The 12,063-nt window shown below is 39.0% G+C and overlaps 2 protein-coding genes across 3 annotated transcripts in view; one reads left to right on the plus strand and one right to left on the minus strand.

Moving 5' to 3' along the window:
- Positions 1 to 5,610, minus strand: part of col5a1 (procollagen, type V, alpha 1) — a 65,366-nt gene extending 59,756 nt beyond the window's left edge. The window contains exon 1 of the mRNA XM_088434888.1: positions 5,294 to 5,610. Within this exon, the coding sequence (XP_088291014.1) occupies positions 5,294 to 5,393 (100 nt within the window). The 5' untranslated portion in view covers positions 5,394 to 5,610. The remainder of the gene's footprint in view (positions 1 to 5,293) is intronic.
- The window catches only part of LOC148412003 (uncharacterized), a 39,223-nt gene that overhangs the window by 10,936 nt on the left and 16,224 nt on the right, over positions 1 to 12,063 (plus strand). For both annotated transcript variants that reach the window (XM_088434891.1, XM_088434892.1), the window contains one exon: positions 7,106 to 7,199. In XM_088434891.1, the coding sequence (XP_088291017.1) occupies positions 7,106 to 7,199 (94 nt within the window). The remainder of the gene's footprint in view (positions 1 to 7,105; positions 7,200 to 12,063) is intronic.

The following is a 12,063-nucleotide window of genomic DNA, read 5'->3' on the forward strand; positions in this document are numbered from 1 at the left end:
AAAAAATTTGCCGGCGAATTCAAATGTATTAATAATTATTCTGACTAAAGTAATCAATTAGGACTGAGTACAATAGTAAACAATTACCTCAAGAACTAAATTACTCAATTAATCAGTTACTTAGCTAAGAACAAAGTAATTGATTACTTTTGGTAATAAGAACTGTTAATTACTTTAGCTAATTAAGTATTAAGGTAATTGACTAGGTACCATGAGTACGATATTAATTGATAATATTAGGTACTAAAGTACTTGTCGATTACTTTCAGGAATTTAAAGCTATAGTTGATGACTTTGATAATAAACCCTAAAGTCGTTGATTACTTTAGCTATTTAAGTAATAAACTAATCACTTCGGAACTAATAGTACTTTCAATCAAGTTTTAAAATAATCATTTATTTTCGCAATTACTTCAAGAAACAACGAAATTAATGATGTTTTTAATAATAGTACCAAAGTAAATGATTGTAGAAAGTAATTGATTACTTGAGTACCTCAAGAAATTGATTTCCTTTAGTACACCCAATTGTTTGACACTCCTTTAGCTAAACACTTGGAAAAAAAAGAAAAAAAAAGTTGGAATACGTGTAATTGTCTGGACTCATTAAAAAAAAAAACAAAAAAAACCTTAAAATTGCATCAAATGACAACGCTCATTAAACTTAAAACGTTTTGCAAACTTTGCAACAACTTGCTTCCTGTTTCAATTCATTTGTTCCTAATTTGAAAAGAACATTCAATCCTGACTTTGCTCTAGCTGCTTCCAAGACATGAGTCGTCAAAATCCCGTTGCGGTTTTTCATTGATCAATTCCACATGGATTTCTTAACGATTAGTAACGCGGATTAATGGCTTATTTCGCCCGTCCCTAATCGTGACGTGTTCTCCATAACTCCGAAAAAGTCGTGCTTTAACATCTTAAATTGAGTCCAGACACGATCAATCGATTCCAGATACGGTTCTTTATTAGTTATCCTGCCCGTTGCCAATCACAGTCAACACAAACATTAGCGTTAGCATTAGCGTCATCGGGAAGTCAACAGCACGGCAACTCGTTAAATTCTGCGCAAGAGTCAATCGCTTTTAAACAACTCGAAAGTGCCCGCAGGGGAGAGAGAAATAAAACAACAAATGTTTAAATTCTGCAATTAGGAACACATGTGATGGCTGCCCGAAAGAAAAAGCATCTTTTAATGACCTTGAACGTGGACGTGATAGCTTTTTTTTTTTTGTCTTCAAGAAAATTCAGCTGAGAGGCTACAGATGTTATTCCATTTGGAATTTTCTCGGAGGAAAAAAACGTCCGCAAGAATGGTGTATTTTCTTTTTTGGGGGGTGGGGGGGGGGCAGTTTTTTTTTTCCACCGAGAATGGAGAAGAAAACATCTGGAAGACATTTTTCCTGGCTTTTCTGAGGCTTTAGCAGACGACGCAGTGGAAGCGTATCAAATCCAGATGTGGCGGCCAGCTTTTCTGATGTCGATTTTTTTTTTTTTCTCTTTCTCCGGATGAAACAAAATAAGGTATTGATGGATCCTGGACGTATGCACTTCCAGCACCCTGTGTCGCCACCGCCTCTGGATTTGGACCAAATCCGTCCTTGTTTTCGCAGGGACGCGCTATTCCGAGAATGTTATTCCAGTTTCTTTGATACTTATTTAACGCTTAGCGCCGCTTGCCGTTGACGTGATCAAACAGTACAAAAAAGACATACAGTTTTCCATTGGTACAACTAATAGCGACGTTAGCATGTTAGCCGCTAAAAGTTTGTTAGCATGCTAACTATTAGCTCTGCTAGGACACAGTGGTCAGTTGTCTTGATTTTTCAAATATTTCGCTGTCAAAATTATTGTCTTTTTTATGCTAAGCGTAATTAAATAATAGCAAAAGCCTTCGTTCACATGTTAGTGAGGTTCTTGTTGTTGAAACGCTTAGCTAATTATCTTTGAAGCTAGCAATGAGCAGTGGAGTCAGCGGTCATGATTAGCGCCGCTTGATGTGATCAAACAGTACAAAAAGGACATCAATTTTTCTTATGGTACAACATGCTAATGTCGCTAGGTTAGCATGTTAGCCGCTAAAACTATGTTAACATGGAAGCTATTTGCTCTGATAGAATATGATTGTCAAGTGATTTGATTTGAGCAAAATTCTTTTTTTTTTTTGCACTAATCGTGATTGCAAAAGCCTTTGTTTACATGCTAACCACATTCTTGTTGAAACTCTTAGCTGTGTAAATCTGTCTTTGAAGCTAGCAATAGCAGTGGTGTCAGAGTGTACGATTAGCTTCGCTATTACATAGCTGTTAGTTGGTATTGTCAGTATTTTGCCAAAAATCAAACCAAGGAAAGCAGTGCTTGCATGTTAGCTCCTAAAAGTACATAAACATGTTAGAAATTAGCTCTTTTTCACTGTAATCGTAACCAAATGATGACAAAAGCCCTGTTAGCTTATTAGCTTCATTTTTGAACATTTGCTGGGATATTAAGACTGATGACTGATGGCCTCTGATGCTAGCATAGCAAAGTGGAGTCAGAGTGCATGATTAGCTCGGGTAGTATATAGTCACAAATTAAACAAAGGAAAGCATCATTAGCTTGTTAGCTTGTATAGCTTAGATTTGGCTCTCATGTTAGCGAAATAACAAAGTTGGCTAAGTGGTCCAATAGCACAAAAAAAAAAATCTCCAGGTGGAATGGACAGTGGAGGCTCGACAAAGTGCATTTCACTTCAGCAGGAATGAACAGTAACGGTATTAGCATGTTAGCTGCTAACACTACATTTTTAGGCCAAATTTACCTTTTTGTACCAACAATAGCAAAATGAATTTAAAAAAAACCAAAGATACTAGCTACAAGTTCTTTTCTCTGCGCTTATAAACATATAGCTAAACAAGCTAGCATCGGTATCAACAGCTAATTATCACTAGCAAAGAAAAGCGCAAAGGCTACACCTGTTGGACCACCAACAGTGGCAAGCTGGATGCTAATAATACATGCGGGCCCGACCCCCTTTGACCCCACATGACAAGCGGCTTTGAGGGACCCCTCCGCTTTACGTCGAGCCCAGCTGGTGTTCATGAGGAATGTGAACAACTATATTAGCGATGCTTGACGCGATATCAATACAGCCATTAATTTTGTCCCGTTTTAGCTAAATGAGACACGCTTGCAAATAAAGTCAGATTTGTAAAGCCACACACCCAACACTTTATGCAGTCTGCGCACTAGATGAAGCACTACACAGCCAATGCCCTACTTTCTTTTTCTTGCATGCTTGTCCCATTTGTCCAAGCTTGCAGCCCACTCAGCGATTTATGTGGGTCATTTTAGGAAAAACAGCTACGTGACCCACTACATGCCAAATGTCTTTCTGACGTCCATTATTCACTAATTCCATCAAGCATATCTGTTTGGACAATTTTCCTTTGGAAGACTACCAAAAGCACTACGTTTTTTTGCCACTGTGATTATCGGAACGTTTTGTAAACAACTACAATGCCATTGGGCCCTAATGGCGTTATTACAGTCTTTCTTTTTGCTACTTTGGTTTTGGAGTTCATGCGAAGTTAGCCGCAGTATGTGAACCACTACGTTATCAACTGCTCTTTTTAAAGCAATTTGTCCAACTTTTTACTCAGGTATGACATTTCAAACTGCTCATTTTTACCACTTTTCTACCGTGTAAGTAGTTTTTCTTTATTGTCGTTTGAACGTATGTTTTTTGTCAAACGTCAACACTCGCTATGTGACGCGCTACACTTCCTGTGCTCCATTTTAGGTCGCATTTCCTTTAGCCAACTTTTTTGGGTTGGAATGAAGCTAATGGAGTTAACGCAATCATTCTTTTCGCTACTTTGGTTTTCTATTTCATGTGATGTTAGCTAAGTGAACCACTACACTATCGACTGCCCGTTTTTTAAGCAATCTGCTTAAACTTTTTACTCATGTATGACATTTTTTACTTACATGTTTTCTTTAATCTAGTTTGATCGTATGGATTTGTCCACGTTTGCTGTGTTACACACTACACTCCCTATGCCTTACTTTCAGTCATATATCCATCCACTTTTTTCACTTGGCATGAAGATTTTATTGTTCCTTGCTAATTGGCTGCCATTACATTCAGCTGTGTGAATCACTACACACTTACTCAATGCCCTGCTTTAAGCAATCTCTATACATCCATTAAACTTGTCACTTATCCTGTTTAAACCATTTGACTGTCAGCCAGCGAATTCGACACTTGCATGGAAATCAGCTATGTGAACCACTACATCGCTTTATAGTCGTTTTCCACTTGGAATCAGTTATCTACTGCCTTTTTTTTTGGGATTTTACGCTTTTCCACCTCCATGAAAAGATTAGCGTTAGTTTGACTTAATTTTATTGGGATGGTATAGCGATTCTGAGCTATGTGAACCACTACACGAGTGTTTCTCTTTGCAGCTTTTTTCCCCAACACTTTTTACTGCTTTATAATGACGAACATCACGTCTTTTTGAAAAATAACTCCTGTGAAAAATATTTCAACGGTTTCCACCTAAGCTCAAGGTTTATAACGTGCATATTTTGCTTCAATGTCACAAATTAACTCATTCAATCCCAAAGACGTATTTTTACGGACCTTTCATAAGTCAGGCGTTCAATCCTTTTTATTTCTTTGGGTAAAGGAAGGTCGTAAAATGTCTAGCGCTGAATGAGTCAAGTAGTTCGTAATGTCTTGTCAGGCACTCGTGCGGATTTCGGACGCTTTTGCAAAGCATCGATTTCTCGATTCTTGATTTCATTCCGATTATTGCCCAGCCTCACGTCACACCTCGCTCTCTCCCCTCGTCTCCACCATGTGTCCATCCAGACTTTATCTTAGTTGGATCGCATAGCCCGCACGGCGCTAATAATGATACAATAATGTGTATGATTTATGGAAGAAGCTCAAAAGGTTCCTAGCTTGCACTGCAAAGCTTGTAAGAAAAACTTGTCAGAAGTTTGAACTTTTTGCACCTCAAAACTTTTTTGAAGGCATTGGTGACTTTTTACTCATTTTTTCAAGTGCATTTGGCTTCTTTTTACACTTGCATAGTATTTAAATTCTTTTTTTTTTCCGTTTTTTTTATCAGTGAGTTGAGTCCCAACTCTACTTCAGTGCAAAAAAAAAATCCAAATAATTGACTTGAAGTGGCATCCACGCACGTTTTAAAGCCTTCAAAGCCCTTTTCGAGTGACTTCTGAAATCACTTTTTTTTTTTTTTTTTTGCAACCAAGCGAAGGAGGAAGCGCGTTTTGCATCCTACCTGAACTCGCTGGCGATGTGACGAAAAGCCAAATGAGCGACAGGGAGAGCAGGGCGTCCCTTAACCTCCGTTTAACTTTCCATCTGATGGGGGTATCCATGGCCGCCTGCCTTGAGTGCACCACGGCTCTTCGCAGCTCAACTCAAGTCGGACCCGCGGCCGCTTGTAATCGCTTGACGAGCAAAAAAGAAAAAGGGGGAAAAAAAGAAGGGGGACGGGGGAGGAATAGTGTTGAGGTGGCGGGGAGGGGTGGGGGGCTCTCAAGCAGCCATAAGAGTCCCGAGATTTCGTGGGGGGATCCTCCGGACTGGACACTCGCCGTCTGTCCCGCTCAGATGCTGCGCTCCTCTGAGGCGACTGCAGCCGTCACTCGGCCGCCCCCCCCCCCCCCCACGCATCCTAAAAAAAAAAAAAAAATACACGCACACACCCACCGCCACGGGCTGTCAATCAGCAGGCGGCCTTGCACGCTTTAGGCAAATCGCAGCCTGTTATTGGGCGAAGGGAGGGAGGCTGGGAGGGGAAAAGTGCGAGGGAAAGTTTCACGCCTACAATTCCTGCTCTTGGAATTCCAGAAAAAAAAAGGAAAAGAGAAAAAAGGAGGAGAGGGAGGGGTGGAAAAGTCATCCCGCAAGTAGAAATCGATTCAAATGAAAAGGCAATGTTACGTTGCACCTATGCTGTAAAATGCTCCCAAAAAGAAGACAACCATTCTTCATATTAAAGTCCTCAAAACTTTCCCTCGCAGGAGTGTCCAAACTACGGCCCGGGGGTCATTTGCGACATATGCTCAAAATATATTTCGACATGGCCCGCAATGCTATTTAACCCTGATGGCATTATGTTACAAATTACGGAAATTCCTTTGAATTTTTTATGATTTATAAAAGAATCTACGGGAAAAATCAACTTAGGGAGCTGAAATTTCCAGCATGTGACAGAAAATGCAATGATTCTGACATTTCTCTGTGATTGCAGCTGGACGCGCAAAATTTGGTGCACAAAAATAAGCATTATCCAAATTTTGGACCAAATAAAACCGTTATAATTGCAATTTTTGAGATTCATTCGAATAGGATTTAATACATTGATTTTCCTGCGATTTTTGAAACATCCCTTTGCAAACTATGTCAGCAAACAGAAAATTCTTAGTTGACTTGTGTTTCACTTCAAGTCAGTAGGTGGCGGTAGAGAGCAGCTAACGTGTCATCGACACTTCACAGGACGAAAGTTAACGCTTTAACTTTAACACTCAGGAACATATTTCAAATTATGACCAAATTAATTGGAACATGAATCAACTGCTGAATAGCCTTCTTTGCAAATTATTGTATGCTTTTAAATTGTTAAGTTTTATCAAGGTGTTTATTGTTTTTACTAACACTTTTTTTTTCTCGTGAATTTAGTGACACATTTTTGACAAGCCAAGAATAAAACAGATACGATATCTTTCTTCTTTTAAGTCTTTTTTTAATGCTGAACGATATGTATTTTCACTGTTTTCAGATATTTCCATTTATGAGTAAGAACGGACATTGAAATAATGCAATTTAAAAAAAAAAAAAGCACACAAAAACAACTTTTGGGGCTTTATGGGTGAGGTCGTCACCACAGCAACCGAGACGCAAGGTCAAATAAATCACTGCGGTCGAGCACTTTTATGGTTTGGGCACAAAAGATTTGTTGAACATGGCCCGCACATTACAACCCGCGAACAGCCCACCTCGGGGGCAAACTTCCCCCTCACGGGTGTCCAGGTGCTGCCTGCGCAAAATTTAACATTGCGTCTTGTCCTTTTTGACAACTTTACAGGTGTACGAGTTATATCTCTTTTGCTGGAAGTGCGGATGCTCGCTTGTCTCTACGTACCCTGTGATTTACTGACGACCGGTCCAGGATGTACGAGGTCTGGCCTTTTTTTTTTTTCTTTTTTTTTGTGGCAAAATCGGGGCTCTAATTTTTTGTAATTAGCACAAAATCATTTGCAAAGACGTTTGTACCGGTACAAGCATATTACAGTTTAGTGTGTATCAAATGAGAATATAAATACTTCATGGGGTACGTGAGATTTTTACAAATTTCATGTTTTTTAACGCTGTGACAGGAGTTTTTTTTTTCTTTTCAAATCAAGAGCAAATCATTTGGAGCACTAATCAACTTGTCTTCTTTTTAGTTGACAGGTATATCTTTCCCCTCAAATTAAGAGCAAATTAACTGGAACATAAAACAATTTGCCACCTTTTTAAGTGACATAATAGTATCTTTTTTTCTTTCCAAATTAAGAGCAAATTCATTGGAACATGAACCAACGTGACTATTTTTCAGGTGACAGGAACAGTATACCTTTCTTTTCAAATTAAGAGCAAATCAATTGGAACATGAACCAACTTGTGAAGTTTTTAACATCAATAGTGATTTTTTACTTGTCTACTTCAATAGGTGACAGGTAGTGTACATTTTTTCAAATTAACAGCAAATTAATAGGAAAATTAACCATGTACTTTTAGGTAGCTGGAAAAGTACACTTTTCTTTTCAAATTAAGAGTAAATTCATTGTACCATTTAGGTAACACGAACAACATTTTTTTTTCAGTTAGAACCAAATCAATTGGCACACAAACCTTACATTGTCTATTTTTTAGGTGACAGGAACAGTGCATTTTCCTTTTCGAAATAAGAGCAAATTATTTGGAATTTAACCAGTGTACTATTCCGGCCAGAGTGCATCTATCTGATCAAATCATGGGGAAAATTCATTCCCTAAATGTAATCTGACACGTATAGCACAACCTGGTTTTGTTTTATTTTTTTCATTTTCTGATTCAAAAATACTCCAAAAAATAAATAAACAAATAAAAAGATTGAGAACCACAAATTTAAGGTAAGGATAACCGGCACGGGACAGGGCGGCCTTGGAGCCCTAAGTGCGGCCGACGTGTGCCCTGACGTTTCTCGCGGCCTTGGGGCGCGCGTGCCTGGAGCGCCACGCCCTCCCTCTAATTGGTAGCCTTTAACCCCGCAGGGACCGCCAAAGCCAAAACGCGGCGCGCGGTGGCCTCCAAGCCTCTACTTACTTCCCCCCCGACATGACCATTTCTTTGACAAAGTCATCTCGCTTTACAACCATCAAAACATAGCTGGTAACGTAGCATAGCTTTGTTCGCCTTCAGGATTTTGGCTAGCGAGGATATTCTTGCGGGAATTCCGATGAACAATGGAGACCGGCGGACAAATTCGGGACATCGGCAATGAGCGCTTGTAACTTCCAGTCCGCCCTCAAAACAGCACGTAAACCCGCGATTACATAAGACGGCGAAAAAAAACGTTGTCTTGAAGCTTTAGCGAAGCCACGCCCCCAAATGCATGATGGCCAATCACAGTGAAGCACAGAGCGGCGACTTAACACTCGACGTTCCGATGAATTTAAATGATATAATCGTATTCGTTAAAATATAAAAAATATTTGTAGCATTGCCGTGTGGCTAGCGAAATTTCAAAACGTAGCATAGCGCAGGATTTGAAAATGTAGCAGTCTTGTTGCCCTACGACAAGCAAAATGATCCTTTCCTTAAAACGTAACATTAGCTTTTTTGCACTTGTTTGAAATTGCTAGCATAGCTTCATTGCCTGACAGCTAGCAACAAGTACCGATGACGACAAAATCCAAAGTTTTACAGCATAACGCAGTCTTGTTCCTTTACGACTCAATTTTTTTTTTCTAATAACCTAGCATAGCGTAATTGCCTTTTAAAATGTAGCAAAGCATAAAATATTAAAATGTAAGATCAGTCGTTTTCTTACATCCAGCAACGTTTTGGACTCTCGCATAGCCACTGCTAAATTATCAATTTTATAACGTTATAAAGTTGCACTGCGATGAGCATAGCCTTTAAAATACTAATAATTCTGTTATAGCTATATTAGCTCACAGCTAGCATCAAATCATCTAGTAATATCCAAAGTTTTACAAAATATGTCAACAAGACTAGCAAAAACAAATGCTAATCCTAGCATAGCTTTATTGCCTTATAAACGGTGGTATTTTAAAATTTAGCATAGTATAGCACATGAAAATGTAGCATAATCTCATTTACTTGCAAAAAGTAATATTTTTCAACCCTAGCATAGCTTCTGCTAAATCATCCATTTTAGAACACAGCGTAACGTCACTGCCTTACAACTAGCGAAAAAAAAACCCTGCTTTCCTGAGGCGTAGCATGTTCTTGTTTTATCGGCAAACGTTATCATTAGCCAGCTAAGCCGAATGCTAACGTTAGCTAGCGAGCTAATAAATGAGTCCTGTGGGACTCGCATGAAGAATATCCAGAAGGAAAGATTGATGGCGCGCACTTATTGGATGCCTCCAGGTCAAATAGCTGCGGTCTTTGAACTGGCTTTCGATTGGATATCTCTTATGCTACGTGCTCCATCTTAGCTTGTCAACTTTGAACAAGTTGTTGCATGTAACTGCACATTTCATTTTTTTACAATCGTTACCAGCTGATTCGGAAATGAGGTTGAAAAAAAAACATGAGAATGATTGTACTTAAAATAATACTTCATTTTAGGGGTGTAATTATTCCGTTGAATTCGTAGTGTGGTTTTCTCACTAACTCACTCAATCCCAAAGACGTCATTTTACGTTTTTGTTTTGTTCCTCAATCCTATGAGGTACTTATTTATATGCAGGGTATATTTTGGAATAGTTTTCAATTTTTAGGCTAAAGGTGCATCAAAAAAATAGTTCACATATATATATATATATATATATATATATATATATATATATATATATATATATATATATATATATATATATATATATATATATGATATAAGCTCATAAAAATATGCGAAAAGCCTAAAAAAAAGTTGATTATTAAGACAAAATGTCATTTATTTAACGCAACTTTTCATAAACTATCTAAAAAGAAAAGATCGAAGAATACCTTTGCAATAAATACAATGTGGCTTTTTTTATGAGTAAACGTTCGCGAATTATCTCAGGCCGGCTCCGCGACGAGCGGTAAAAAAACGGTAAAAAATTCCGGCGTCAAACGCAAACCGCTAACGAGCCGCGTCTCTTCAGCCGCCTGTCGCGGCGTCCGTAATTGCTTGTTCTCGTGTTTTTACAAGATATGTGGCTTATTTTGCGCGTAATCATAAGGCTTTGACGTTTGAGTGGAGTTTGTGGGGGTTGAAGAAAAACAGGTTCCGACGGCGAGCAGGCCCTCTTTCACACGCGCTAATCAAAACACACACACACGACACGATGTTTCGCCACTTGACGCCTTGTCGTGAAGTCGGCAGCTGCTCTTATCGAGCGGGTGCTACCGGCCCTTTAAGAAGCCGTGTCACGAAATTAAGACAAAACACCACGAAGACATTTTTTTCGGACTTGCTTGACGGCTCATTTTAAAACTGAAAAAGGGAAAATGTTTGATTCAAATACGAAGATTCATTGAAAAATGCAGTTAATTGTCGATTAATCATCTCCGATTTTATGCTAAATTAGTTTTTGAAAAACGAATTGCTTGACAGCACTAAAAGAAGAAAACAAACTTTTCACTTCAAGCCAGTTTTTTGGAAACTTACCCACGCGGTAAACGAGGGAACTCTACTTTTTTTTAAAGCTTGAGTATGTAGCCTCGAAGCTGCTAGCAAGATCTAAAAATAGCGCTCGCGTCAAATCACTTCTCTGCCCAAAGAAAATGGACTATTACAAAAAAATGAAATGTTACCGCTTTGCCGTTTCGGTATGCGGAATACAAAATCGTTTCAAATGAGATGTGCCCCAGAAAATGGAACCGTGCCCAAACTCTAAGTGGCCATTTTCAAGACAGGCTCCGGCACGTGACGACGCGCCTGTGAGTCATCCCGTGGCCTGTCCCGCTTCGCGTTCGGCGCCGCAGCCTTGCCGACTCAGCGCACGTGGGTCACTCTTTCCAGAGTTTCCCCGCAATGTGTCATCCTAACTAGGTCTGAAATCTAGGACGATGTTTCGTTCAGACGCCGCCATTTCCGTCCGGGTGCTGTCTGCCAACTGGTTTTGGAAACATCGCTTCATGATTAACGCACGCCGAGCGTGTATCTCCGAGCTGTTAGCCTCCCATGCTAACATGCGCTAGCCAGCTAGCCACTAAGTGCCGTGACGATTTATGTTCCGGTTTTACATTCAAAACACATTTAGATCCTGTTTAATGTCTTGGTACTTTATTATTATATTTACATCATAGTTTTAAATGTATGTTCACCGCTCGTATACCGTCTATACATCACATGTACTTTAAATACACTTCTAATATACCATATTTGCATGTTTAACGCGTCACTTCACTATCACTATTTACATGGTATACAACGTACACATTAGATCTCCAATGTACCATATTTACTGCCTGAAACCTCTATACCGTTAACTACTTGAAATGTATGTGTTCCTCTAATATACCATCTATATGTACAGTACATATACTCATAAAACACCACATTTGCATAATATTTCACGTCTGCACCTCTAGTATGCAATAGTCACATCATATAATGTATATACAGTATATCGTTAGTATACCATTTTTGCGGAACCTTTCATGTTCCTGTTCCTGCTCCGGTAATGTACCATATTTACTGCATGTACCTCTATTATACCATATTTACATCTTATATCATTATATTCCGTAAATCTCTAATATACTATATTTACCGTGTGCCTTACACCCTCTCTACGTCCACTACATATACTTATAATCTGCCATGTTTGCATTATATTC

The sequence above is a fragment of the Hippichthys cyanospilos genome, chromosome 15 (genome assembly GCF_059441005.1).
Source record: "Hippichthys cyanospilos isolate Australia breed blue-spotted pipefish chromosome 15, RoL_Hcya_1.0, whole genome shotgun sequence".
Classification (NCBI taxonomy): Eukaryota; Metazoa; Chordata; class Actinopteri; order Syngnathiformes; family Syngnathidae; genus Hippichthys; species Hippichthys cyanospilos.